The sequence below is a fragment of the Chrysochloris asiatica genome, unplaced genomic scaffold (assembly GCF_000296735.1).
Source record: "Chrysochloris asiatica unplaced genomic scaffold, ChrAsi1.0 scaffold00052, whole genome shotgun sequence".
Lineage (NCBI taxonomy): Eukaryota > Metazoa > Chordata > Mammalia > Afrosoricida > Chrysochloridae > Chrysochloris > Chrysochloris asiatica.
In genome coordinates, this window is record NW_006408570.1 from 17,864,431 (window position 1) to 17,878,509 (window position 14,079).

General features: G+C 35.6%; 1 protein-coding gene across 1 annotated transcript in view; it reads left to right on the forward strand.

The window, feature by feature from the left end:
• The window catches only part of CCT4 (chaperonin containing TCP1, subunit 4 (delta)), a 39,142-nt gene that overhangs the window by 5,779 nt on the left and 19,284 nt on the right, over positions 1–14,079 (forward strand). Inside the window, exons 4-13 of the mRNA XM_006863004.1 lie at positions 564–672; positions 1,293–1,435; positions 2,346–2,467; positions 2,830–2,962; positions 3,802–3,941; positions 8,283–8,379; positions 8,466–8,576; positions 8,658–8,788; positions 9,361–9,595; positions 10,855–10,968. Coding sequence (XP_006863066.1) covers positions 564–672; positions 1,293–1,435; positions 2,346–2,467; positions 2,830–2,962; positions 3,802–3,941; positions 8,283–8,379; positions 8,466–8,576; positions 8,658–8,788; positions 9,361–9,595; positions 10,855–10,968 — 1,335 coding nt within the window. The remainder of the gene's footprint in view (positions 1–563; positions 673–1,292; positions 1,436–2,345; positions 2,468–2,829; positions 2,963–3,801; positions 3,942–8,282; positions 8,380–8,465; positions 8,577–8,657; positions 8,789–9,360; positions 9,596–10,854; positions 10,969–14,079) is intronic.

Here is a 14,079-nt window from a genome sequence, read left to right on the forward strand (position 1 = left end):
GTAACCACTATGTTACCAGAGCTGCTTTCACATAAGGTTGTTTGTTGTTGTTGTTAAGTGCTATCCAGTGGGTTCTGGCCCATAGCGACCCTGTATGGGGTTTCCGAGGAGCAGCTGGTGAGCTTGAACCACCAACCTTGCAGTTCAAACGGCTTTGCAGTATGACACATTAACCCACAGTGCCACACCAGGACTCCGTTAGATCAGATAAATTAAGCAAAGAACTCCAAACTCAGATTGTACTTTCATTTCAAGTCTTCAAGGTGTACATCATTTGCTTCTGCAAGAAATTTTTCTCTAGTAGCTAAAGAATTTACATCCCATAGTCTGACATAGCCTTTCTTAGCAAAAATAATTAAAGTAGAATTGTATGTGTCACAAATACACACTAGTCATCATTTTAAGCAAAAACAATCAGAAGTTAAGAATGGCTAAATCTTACGGTGGTGGTAGTAATTGAATTCAATTAGACACATGTCACACCATTGATGTGATGATAGATTTAGATCTCACTGGACATACACATTTTTGATTGGGTAACTTGGTATGTTCTGTTCACTTAGCTGGTGGAGCTGTCTAAGGCTCAAGATATAGAAGCAGGAGATGGCACCACATCAGTGGTCATCATTGCTGGTTCTCTCTTGGATTCCTGTACTAAGCTTCTTCAGAAAGGTGAGCAGGAGATAGGACATGCTTTATTACTGAGTGAGAGCAAAACATTTACAGTTTTTTGTTTTGTTTTAGAAATAGTCAAGTTATTCTGAAGTAATATGAGATTTAAAATTCAGTATAAGTCATCTTTACCAGAAGTTTTATTTTTCCTATATTTATAGTGTGATTTAGAATTTTTCTTTACCTTTCTGATTCGTCGGGCTTCTTTTACAATGAAATTTAATAGAATTTTGCTTGAATGTTTTGTTTTTCAAAAATGTGTGATCTGTTATTAAACTTAAGGTTCTGAGGGAGTGAGAATGGTGATTTGAGAAAGTAGGGTTCTTATTTTGGCAAACAGTTCTTAGTAGTGACTTTGTATTTTGAAAAATACAAATTTTGACTTTAAGTGTCCCATGAGGATATAATTAATCTGTTTCAAATTAAGTGCAAATAAATTGAGTTTATGTTAATCATAGTTACTAGTGTAGTTATTTAAGCCATTATATTTAAAGCTGAGCATAAATGAATTTGTAGTTAAGAGGAGTTAAACATTTGTGAATATTTGTTTAATGAATAGAAATTTAAGGCATCAAATATGTAGTTTGTTATAAATGAATAATTAGGATTTCACCTGATAGGGATCCATCCAACCATCATTTCGGAGTCCTTCCAGAAGGCTTTGGAAAAAGGTCTTGAAATCTTGACTGCAATGTCTCGACCTGTGGAACTGAGTGACAGAGAAACTTTGTTAAATAGTGCAACCACTTCATTAAATTCAAAGGTGAGACGAGTACAGAGGGATCCTTGCCAAATTACAATTTAAGGTGCAGTGAGAACTGCGATTCTTAATAATGTGATTCTTGATGTTATTTATATAATATGTTAATACTGTTTTCTAAAATGTGAGTAGCTAGCGAAAGTAATTTGTATAATTGAATTAGTTTATGATTATAAGACGGAATGTTGCCATAAGACGAATATCAAAAGGGTTCTGTTGATAAAGTTGGGTGATAGCCGCACTTTAAGTTGCCTGTTAGAAACTTTTCCAGAACAGCCATAGAGTCTGTAATATACCAAATTTTGTTGAATACTTAATTGTGTTAAATTATTTACATTATCTCTCTTGAGGCTTTCAAATTAGTAATAGTGTTCCCATTTTACAGGTGGGAAAACAATTTTAGGGAAGTTAATTATAAGAGTTGGAACTGGGATTTGGGCCTAAGACAGGATTGTCTGTCTGTGGTCCACCTCTTAATCTGCTGTTTTTCTTAGTTCTCAAACTTTAAACCTTGACGTACTTTTACATTTCTTGGAAACTTTTATTTCCTGTTTTCTGTCATGTCTGGCATCCAATTCTTTTTCTTTTTTTATCAGCATTAAATATAACATCCGTTTTCTTTGTGAAGTAGAGTAATATATTATTATTAATTATACAGAATGTGCATAGTGGTTACAAACACAGCAAAAAGTTCATGGAAAATTCTGTTTTCTTTTAATATACTTTCCCACACATTTTTAGAAGCCCCATTGTAGCTTTTTACCCATTCCTTAGTATTATTTTGCAACTTTGGTGACTCACTTCTGGGTGGGAAAGGTAGTTTGAACAATGGTTTTCATGTGTACCACTCCCCAAATGATGATTTCCTTCTTGAATTTCTGCGATGCTAACTTTTTAAAATTAATAATGATAGGTTGTGTCTCAGTATTCAAGTCTACTTTCTCCAATGAGTGTAAATGCAGTGATGAGAGTGATTGACCCTGCCACAGCCACTGGGGTAGATCTCAGAGATATTAAAATAGTGAAGAAACTTGGGTAAGCATCACTAATCAAACTTTTATTAATAAAAATTGATTTTGAAAGTAAAAACGTGATTGCTAAAATAAGTTGTTTAAATAAAAAACACAAAGTCACAAAGGTTTCTTTTTGGTTTTGTTTTCATGAAAATCTGTATTAATACATATGAAAGAAATACCAAAACTTGATTATGTTTCCTTATGATGATAACAGCAGTGGTGTGTCCGACAGGTCCAGGAATGGTATATTTTAATGAATGTGAATGTATGTGCCTGAAGTATATTTTATTGAACTGGTACTTTCTGATTTGTTAGCAATATTTTTAAGTCCAGGGATTTCCACTTTTAACTATCCCCTCATTATTATTTTTTTTTTTTTAGTGGAACAATTGACGACTGTGAATTGGTGGAAGGGCTGGTTCTCACTCAAAGGGTGTCAAATTCTAGCATAACCAGAGTTGAAAAGGCCAAGATTGGGCTTATTCAGTTTTGCTTATCTGCTCCAAAAACAGATGTAAGTAGAATCCAAATCAAAATTGTTTCCTGTTCAAACTTTATTATTGTAAAATTTGAAAATGCTAATACTAGTGATTAAAAAAACATAGATCTCAAAAGAATTTGTAAAATTGAGAAAGATAGAAATTGCTGGACTCTGGAAGTGACAAATATGTGGTCACAGTTGGATTTTCATTTAAATGAAACTTCACTGACTATTTGCAGATGATGACAAAGAACAATTCAGGATATATATAAAATAATAAATATATCTAAAAGCTTAATGTTGGTGGAATTTTCAGATTCTTACTGGCATTCTGAGAACAGAAACCTTCATGTAGCATTCTTTTAGAGCATTGCAAGTCTTTTGTTATACATTTTCACAAATAGAATTTTAATCCAATTTAATACTCATACTTGTTCCCCAAAAGTGTACTTTAACCCAAACAAAGATTATTATTTTGTAGGTCTTGTTCTTGGTACCTTCTGTCAGCATATTAGTTTTCATAACAAATCAGAATAAAACGAATGCACCTTAAATTTCAGCAATACGTGTATTTGTTTATATGCAGGACAGTGACTTTCAGAAAATTTTGTCATTTCCAAAAATGTACCTGAAAGTTAACTAAAATACGAGCAGTTTATGTAGTTTAAAAGAAAAGACTTCCAGTGCTGTTTGTTTTATATATCTAGCTTTCCAGACCTATGCCTTACATATGTCTATAATTTAAAAAATGCATGTCTGTATAATTTATTGTTTGATTGGATTTTGGTTAAGTAATACATACTGGTTTTACTTAAGTCTTTTAAAAACTCGTATATTGATATTTTTTATTTTTGTTTTTTTTTCCTAAACAGATGGATAATCAAATTGTAGTTTCTGATTATGCCCAGATGGACCGAGTGCTACGGGAAGAGCGAGCCTATATTCTAAATTTAGTGAAGCAAATTAAAAAAACAGGCTGTAATGTCCTTCTTATACAGAAGTCTGTTCTGAGGTGTGTGGGACCTTTTATATTTTGTTCACCCCTAGTGATAATTGATTTTGAAACATTTCTAGCAATCATTTTTAAGAAGCATTTAAAATGGATAATCAATGAGAAATCTAGAAGCAAATTGCGCTGAGGTATTTTTGTGTTCTCAGGAAACTTAAAATGAGTTCTATTTTATTGTACTAATGTAAATATTGCTAGGGTTTGTAGTCTTCCTAGGCCAAGATTCTAAGTATCAAGTAACTGAATGCTTTGGGGCTTTTGTTTGTTTCAAAACATTTTATTGTGGTTGGGGAAAGTTTATAGGATAAATTATCTTCCAAGTCAGTAACAGACGTCTTGTTTTGTGACGTTAGTTAAAATTCCCTCAATGTAACAGCTGTCTTCCTGCTTCCTCTATGGGTTCCTGTTTCCGTTTGTCCATGTTTTCCAACTGTTTCTACTTAACTAAACTTTGTTCTTGGGCAAATGCTGCCCTTTTGGGTCTTGTAAGGTTTATAGGGAGTCCTGGTGTGGTGCTGTGGTTTAATGCGCCAGACTGCAAAGCTGTTTGAACTACAAGGTTGGTGGTTCAAGCTCACCAGTCACTCCTTGGGAACCCTATACAGGGTCACTATGAGTCAGAAATGACTTACTGGCACTTAACAACAACAAGTGTGGTAGTGTAGGGATAAACATTTTGACTGCTACCCATGAGATTGATTCAAACCCACCAGCTGCTCCTTGGAAACCTTATACAGTGTCAGAATGATTTGGAGCCAACTTGACTGCATTTAACAACAAGGTTGATAGATGTGTGGAACACGTTCCTCGCAGGTGGTATTCACTTTATAGGCCTAATTATTGTTTGGCTGAAAAGTAATCTCTGGTAGTGAGTTGCAGGTTTGAAGGATGTCTTAAGGTCCATAGTCTTCGGGGTTCCACCAATCTCTATCAGACTAGTATAACTGGTTTTTCATGATTTTGAATTTTGTTCTTTTTTTTTTTCTCCCACTCTATCCACTACCTTATATTGTGATTCCAATCAGTAGTCCATAGTGGTAGCTGAGCACCATCATAGTTCTGGTTTTAGGCTAGTAGAGGCTGTAATTTAGGTGTTCCATTAGTCCTTTGGACTGATTGTTTCTTGGAGTCTTCTGTTTCTTTGCTCCAGATGGAAAGAGACCAATAGTTGTATCTTAGGATGGCTGCTTGCATACTTTCAAGGCCTCTGTCACTACTCACAGAATTGTGTGGTGTTTTTTTTTTTTTACTTGTGAATTGAGTGACAGTTTACAGACTAGATCATCAGTTTTACATTCAACAAATCATATACTTTGCTTCATTACAGTGATTGTATTACTTCTGTGTCTTTTCTTCACTCAATTGTTAATGCTAATTGACTTAAAAGTTTCCCAATAGCGTGGTCTGTCCTAAGTCTTTAAGCTCAGGAACACGGTCACTCAAGTTGGTTGGTTATGGCTAAGAAGTTTGCATAGCTTAGCACTCTGTATGCTTTAAATCTGAATGTATCTGTAGCACATACAAATACATATGTAGAAATATGCTCTGTCAAACCTGTATATGCTCATAGGTGAATTCTGATATGCCATCCGCATCTGTTCAATTTACATTCCTCCCTATGTATCCTTATAAATTGTTGATTACTGTCACTGTGGAATTGTTTATGTGATAGTACTTACCATTGTTGTCTTGTGTACTTTCCAGCTTCCTTTGTCTTAGTCATTTTGTGCTGACCTTTCCCTTACTGTATATTGTCTTTCCCTTCACCAAGTTAATAATGTCTACTACCCTCCCTTCCCCTTCCATCTCTGGTAACCATCCAAAATGTTTCTGCATAAATTTTTTCTTGAATTTTAAAAATTGTGGTCTCGTAAAATATTTGTCTTTTTGGGATTGACTTATTTCACTCTGCATGTCATCCAGGTTCATCCATGTTGTGAGATGTTTTGTGGCTTCATTATTCTTTACTATATGTATGTACCGTGGTTTATTTATTCTTTCATTCCTTGATGGGCACTTGTGTTCTCATCTTTTTGTTAATTGTGAATACTGCTGTGATCACCATGAATGTTTGTTTATCTATGTCATAGCTCTTACCTTTCTAGAATATTCACCTGGTAGTGGGGATTGCTGGATCATGTTATAGTTCTATTTCTGACTGTTTTAGGAAATATTCTTAAACCTGTTTCTACAATGTTTTTGTCCTATTTTATAATCCCACCATGAGTGTCTCAGAGTTACATTCTCCCCACAGCGTAGCCAACATTTGTGGGGGGTTTTGGATCTGTGCTGATTTTGTCGACATGAAATGATATCTTGATGTTTTTATTTCCATCTCAGATGGCTAGCAATCAAGAGCATTTCATATACTTAATAACTACCCGGCTGTCTTTGGTGAATTGTCTGTTCATGTCCTTTGCCCATTTTTAACTTGGGCTGTTTATCTTTTTCAGTTGAAGTTTGCTATGAATTTTAGAGATTAGCCCTTTGTACTATATGTCATTCCCAGAAAAAATTTTCCCAGTGTGTGGGTTCTCTTTTTACTCTCTGGCAGAAGTCTTTTGATGTACAAAAGTGTTTGTTAGGTGGTTGCCTTGTTTTTAAAAAGCTAAATAAATTTGATCTAAAGTTGATAAGCTAGCCAAAAGACATCTATTTAGTCTTTGAATTTAGAACTTTATTTTGGGTGAACTGGAAGAATTCTCCAAAGTTTGAACTGGCCTTTTTTTCATTAATATGTTCTCTTAAACTGTTATTGTTACATGCTGTTGAGTTGGTTTCAGCTCAGAGCGGTCCTGTGGGTTTGAACAAACAACTTTGTGGTTCACAGGCTGGTGCTTATCCTACAGTACCATGCCAGTACTAGGTAGACACATTTATGCCATTATCAAGAGGGTAAGTCAAAAAGGGTTGCTACTAGGCTTCCAATTCATGTATGCATGAGTTTATTCCAAACAAAATGTGTTTAAGTAGGGAAATCACAGAGGCTTATTAGGAAGAAGTTTTTTGAAAAATTGAAAACTGTTGCTAAGTGCCGTCAAGTCAGTTCCGATCCATAATGACAACCTGTATAGGGTTTCCAAGGAGCTTGAACCTCCTTCCTTTGTGGTTCAATCTGACTTTGCAGTGCAGCACATTAACCACAATGCCACACCAGGAGTCCTCAGGAAAGTTACACCAAGGAACTTTATTCCATCATGAATGACAGTGTACCTTCAACAAGCAAAGCTGTCCTACAAGAATCTCGTTGGGAAATCTATCTCATCCACATGTAGCCCAGATCTTGCCCCTCATAGTTCTTTCTATTGCCAAAACTCAAAGACCCTTGAAAAAGGAACACAATTTGGATCCCTTGAGGGTGCCAAAACTGCCATCTTGACATGTAAATCCAAGAGCACAGAGTTCTTGAGTAAAGTGTTAGATGGGATCATTGCTTTCAGAAATATATAGACCTAGAAGCGTTAGTGTCACATTCTGATGTTTTAAAAGATTTCTATGATTATTGTAGTAGTACCTTTCAATTTGGAGTCCTGGTGTGGCACCGTAACGTCCACAGTTCAAGCACAGCAGCCACTCCTCGGAATGCCTGTACAGGGTCACTGTGAGCCGAAACAGACTTAACAGCACTGTATAACAACCACCTTATGATTTACTTTCATATGTTGTCAGAAACTTACTATTAATGCTCAATTTATGTATTCTTTGATAAACATTTAGATGACATTTAGTCCCCAAGTCATGTAATAGCTAGTCTCTTAGAGTAAATTATTCTCAAAGTTTAGCTGTCTAAAACAGGAATAATAATATTATCTGTCTACTGTCTGAGTTTCATAGGCTCATTTCAGATCACCTATAAGAAGGTGCAGGTTTGCTAAGAATGTATTCTCATTCATTGTAAATTCATGAAGTATATCTAGTTTCATTGTGTACATTAATATTTTTTAAATAGCGATGGTTATTTCTTTGATGATGGTGTATGCCATGGAGTCAGTTTTGACTCATAGTGACCCTGTATAGGGTTTCCCAAGGCTGTAAGTTTATGGGAGCATAAAGTCTCATCTTTCTCCTGAGGAATGGCTGGTGATTTTGAACTGTTGACCTTGAGGTTAGCAGCGTGACCTGTAATCACTGCACTACCAGAGCTCACTTATTTCTTTAGTGTTCTGTAAATGGGGCCTTTGGGGAAAATTTTTTTTTTTTTTTAATATCCATTGAAAAATGAGTATTTTCCCTCAAATAATGTGTGTGATTGGCCTCTTAAACAACAGTAAAATAATTAAAACATAAAAGTATTTGAGTAGCAAAAATTTTTAGCTTAGCACTGATAATTGTTTTGTATTTTAGAGATGCTCTTAGTGATCTTGCATTACATTTCCTGAACAAAATGAAGATTATGGTGGTTAAAGATATTGAAAGAGAAGACATTGAATTCATTTGTAAGGTAATGAATTTAAGTAGTATCTGTATGTATGAAAATATTCAATAATTATAAAGTGTCTTAATTTCTTGACTTGACTATTTTTCCAGACCATTGGAACTAAGCCAGTTGCTCATATTGACCAGTTTACTGCTGACATGCTAGGTTCTGCTGAGTTAGCTGAAGAGGTCAATCTAAATGGATCTGGCAAACTGCTTAAGGTAACTATATTATACATAAGCTTTTATTTATTTGGTCTTTTTAAACCCTTTACTTTCTAACTTGGGGTTTATTTGTTAAAGATTACTGGCTGTACAAGCCCTGCAAAAACAGTTACCATTGTGGTCCGTGGTTCCAACAAATTGGTGATTGAAGAGGCTGAGCGCTCCATTCACGATGCCCTGTGTGTTATTCGCTGTTTAGTAAAGAAGAGGTAACTAAACTGCTAAGTACACTTGAATGTTAAAACGTGTATATCTATTAAGCAAAGATGCTGTAGTAGAAGAATTCTGATCAAAAGAAGGGATACAGGGTTTGGAACAGAAATTCAGATTTTCAAGGAGTCTAGATCTTTGACATCATTGAGTACAGCTGACCTTTTGAAATCATTGCCCTGAAATAATCTAAGCCGTAAACTGAAGCTCTCCCTTCAAGTCGTCTTTAAAACAGATTAGCTTAATTAGTAAAGGACATCTTGTTTTTAGTGTTGTGCTACTTTATCTACATGGTATCAAATTGACAACAGTAACTCAGAAGGTTAGAGGAGCCTGAGTTTGTGATAATTGGAATTGGAAAGGGAGGGATAGCATAGGATCAGTGCACAGTATAATCAATGTGTAACTGAACTGTACATGTAGAAATTGTTGAATTGTGTTGTCTTTACATATTCTCACAAAGAAAGAGTTCTTTAAGCTATTTTTTTCCTGTTTAAGTTCTAAGTAGCAAATTATTAAACATAGCTTTCTGTTGCATAAATAAGCTAAAATATGTTTTTGTATGTTTCAGAGCTCTTATTGCAGGTGGTGGTGCTCCAGAAATCGAGTTGGCCCTCCGACTAACTGAATATTCACGTACTTTGAGTGGCATGGAATCCTACTGCATTCGTGCTTTTGCAGATGCTATGGAAGTCATTCCTTCTACACTCGCTGAAAATGCTGGCCTTAATCCCATTTCTACAGTAACAGAACTAAGAAACAGGCACGCTCAAGGAGAAAAAACTACAGGCATTAATGTCCGAAAGGTACTGATTAAATTACTGCTATAGCGTAGTGGTTACGAATCGGCCCTGCGAACCTTAAGGTCAGCAGTTTGACACTACCAGCTGTTCCTTGGGAGAAAGAAGAGGCTTTCTGCTCCCATAAGGATTTACAGCCTCGGAAAACCTGTTACAGGGTCGCTATGGGTTGGAATGACTCCACAGCACATAGCCACCACCACCAATGGGATACTAAACCCTAATGATTGAAAAGTTTTGTAATTAAAAGTGATCTTAAATGTAATTAATGTCTGCCATAGAGTAAGGGTGAAAATGGTGGAAAGTATTACTTGTTCATTAACACTTTGACTTTACCAGCCATGTGACTTATAATGAGTTGCTTAAGTCATCTGTGTGTCAGTTTCCTCATTTGGTAGAAAAAATGGGATGGCTGTTAAATGTCTTGCTGAGTAGAAAGGTCTTGGTGTCTGGCATATAGTAAATTCTGTGTGCACAAATTTTTTATGAATAATTGAGTATGTAAATAATACACAATGAGGAAAACAAAATGACAAGATAAAATCTTTGAATGGTTTGTTGTTGTTAAGTGGTGTCAAGTTGGTTCCAACCCATAGTGACCCTGTAAAGGGTTTCCAAGGTGCGACTGGTGAGCTTGAACTGTTGACCTTGTGGTTCAAACCGACTTTGCAGTCCAGCACATTAACCCACAGTGCCACATCAGGACTCCTTTGAATGGTTAGGAAAAGCTTTATGAAGATGGACCTTTGGCTGATAGGGAATGAGGATATTTAGATGAGGCAGCAGTAGTTTACAGGTGAGAGACTAAGGTTATTCTGGTGGTGATGTAGTAGATTTGAAAAGAGTATTTGAAGGAGGGAAGTCTGGAGGGCAGGGATGCTTGTTACAGCTTTCAGCATTTGTAGTTAAGTGCCGAGGCAGTTCTGACCCATAGCAACCCTGTATAGGGTTTCCAAGGAGTAGACCAGATTTGATCAAGTTCAGAATTAAGTCTTAAATGATTTAATCATTAAAGATCTTGTAATTGTTTACTACTATGATCATCTATCTAATTTTATTTTGGAATTAGGATTGAAAGAATCCTGTATTATTTTTTCCCAAATTTCAGGTGACATAACAACCTGCAAATATAGTAAAGAGCTTAGAATAGCTGTTAAACAACTAGCCTAAGAGAAAACTAGGTTTGAAAACATGTTGACAGGAATACTGGGGATAACATAGTTGATATTACAGGCACATTAAAAACAATATATGTGATTTTTTAGGGTGGAATTTCCAACATTTTGGAGGAGCTGGTTGTCCAGCCTCTATTGGTTTCCGTCAGTGCTCTGACTCTGGCAACTGAAACTGTCCGGAGCATTCTGAAGATTGATGATGTGGTGAGTATATATAGGTTGTAAATACTAAGATTCCTTACAAGATTGAAAAATGCATATATGTAGATTTATGTGTGTGTTTAATGCTAATTTGCTTATCATTGAGGTGATAACAGTTTCAAACTGTTATCAAACCCCCTCACCCCCCCCTTTTTTTTTTTTTTTTTTTTTTAAATGTATAAAATGGAAGAAATGTGTATAATTGCCTTAAGTATGTTTATAGGATTTGAAAGATATTTCTCTCTCACCAGGTAAACACTCGATAATCTGAGTAGCCCTAGCTGGCTAGCACCATTACAGTCATCACCTGGAGTGTTTCTATTGTTTGGAAGATCTTTTCTTCTATGAATCCTGGGTTTGGGCTTCCAGTTAACTTTTGTTTGAAATTGTATTGACACAATGAAAATATTAAATACTTGATTTCAAAAAAACGTTAAATTTATTGAGTCCCCCCACCCCATATTCTTTGTTTTTTTTTCTGATAGCTCTCGAAATACCTAAATAAGAATCTTTTAAAAAGTAAAACATGAGTTCACATCTACATGTTGAGTTTATTAGGTATTCTGAGTACATTCCTCATTTTGTAATCTACATAGGCATATTTGTCTACTTGATGTTGTGGTTTTAAACAAAAATATTCAGAAGTACAAAATGACCTATCAATGCTTGTCACTCTGATAAATTCCTATTGACATAGTTTGAAAAGTTAACCATTCAAAAAGGTACAGAGTAAAAGTAAAAAATAAAAAAAAAAAATGAAAGCCTCTTTATGCTATTGTCCAAGTCCTTTGCCATGAATTTAATTGGAATTCCTTCAAGAAATAAAAATATATGTATATTTGTAACATATCTCCTACAAGGGTTTATCAACTAATAAGTGTTCTTCACATATTTGGATATCTTCATTGCCACTCTAGTCCAAGCACTGCCGTCTCACCATGAACAATGTAAAACCTAACTGGTCTCTGTTCTTACTTTGTTATGTGCTCACAAGCCGATCCCATACATAATGAGGTTTGGACCATTGGGATCCAGGAATTGGGCATGGTTTTCCCTCATGGAAGGTGAGAATTTGTCACCGAACCACTACCACCCCCTTCACTCAACTTCAACTACTTCCTAACTTTCATTTTGCACATTGTAGTGTTCATAATTAACTGAATTTAACACTTATCTTTGTAAAAGCTTTCTTGTTTCCACTAAAGGTCAGAGCTTTAAGGTGAACCACAAGGTTGGCCTAGACAATCTGTTCTCTTACCCTCTTGTCAGGAATTCACAAGGAATGTGATGGGAATAGTTAGGCCCTGTTTTAGCATTTTTTAGAGAAAGAATTTCTGCCAAGTTTTCTGCTCCTTTTATGTTTATAACAATTCAAGGTCCTTTGAGTTTGGTAAATGATAAATAAGTCTAATACCTTTAGATAGGAACTTAATGGAGTAATGCCGTATTCTTTTCCCCATTTTAATGTATTTAAGTGCCTGTACTCTTTCTGGAGTCCTGGTGTGGTGCTGTGAATTAATGTGCTGGACTGCAAGGTTGGTTTAAACCAAGTCAGAGAATCAAGCTCATCAGCTGCTCCTTGAAAACCACATACAGGGTCACAATGAGTTGAAACTGACTACATGGCATTTGACAACATACTTATTAGCTGCCATAAAACAGTTGAGTCTGTGGTAGATCCTAAAAACTATAAACATAACATGGATCAGTTAAATTTAGCACAAGGCTCTGTGTGTCTTATGCTATATCTATACAGTTAAGATAAAAATGATTCTTAGTTGGTTTTTCAATTTGATAAACACTAAATCACTCATTACTTAGGGTTTGACTTGAGTTTTACAACAGCTTTCAAAATTGTCTTAAGTTCAGCTCTATTTTGGGGGAATGGCAAAGTGAAAAAGGTTTCAAAAGTTTGATGTAAGTGCAGTCTCACTCAAGGAGTGACTGGTGGGCTTGAGCTACCAACCTTGTGGTTAACAGTTCCATGCTGATCCTACAGAACCACACCAGAACTCCAAAAGTTTGAGATATAATTTCTAAAGCAATAAAAAGAAATACAGGACTGGACTGCAAGGTTGGTTTGAACTGCAAGGTCAGCAGTTCAAACTCACCAGGGGCTCCTCAGAAACCCTGTACTCTATGAGTTAGAACCAACTCAATGGCTCTTAACCAACCAATGAAAAGACAATTGCTTTTTTAAATTATAAAAGATTCTTAATGATGACATCTTTAAAAGCCCAGACTATCAAACTCAGGATTCCTGGGCAGCATAAACAGTTTAAGTGCTTGAATGCTTTGGTATCAACTGGCACGGTTAGAACCCACTTAGATGCTTTAGAAACTAAGCCTGGTATCTTGTTTCTGAAAGCTTTGCGAACCATATGGAGCACAGTTCTCTACATACATGGGCATGAGCCAGAATTGACTTGGCAACTAAAAACAGTTGTATCTTACATACTGGATTTGTCTTCTCATTATATTGGATAACTAGTTTTTTGTCCTTTGTGTTTCCTGTAAAATCACCTCCAAATAGACTATTAAGATTCAAGGTAAACTTTTTTGGCAAGGATATTTCATAGGACATACTGTATACTTTGTATTATAGCATGTAAGTAAGCAGGACTGTTGAGTCATCCACTTTTAAAATATTAATTTAGATCACATCTTTCTAATGTACATTTATAAATTTATAATATTTATAAATGTACATTTGTCCGCTTTGCAATTATTAATCTGGCATCAAGCAAATACTGTTCTTTGAGCATACTTGCTTTTTAAAACTTAAGTCTGATGTACTAGTGGGTTTCAGAAACTTTATTGAAAAACTGTTGTCCTTCAAATTTTTATGAACTTTTGAAGCCCCTCATATGTACTTTTTTTATTAGCTTTACATCCATTCTATTGTATATTGTTACATTGCCAAGGTTACAGACCCCTTCATGTATCATCAACCAACCAAATAGTATGTTTTGCAAGCCTGCTGCCCCCTGGTCATCAGCACAAAGCCCCTCTCCTTCTCTGGGTCTACAGTTTCCAGCCATTCCATGTCTCCATGTCATTGTCTCTGCATCCATCTCTGGTATCAGTGTTTCTCTGGGTAGGGTCCTGCCCTCC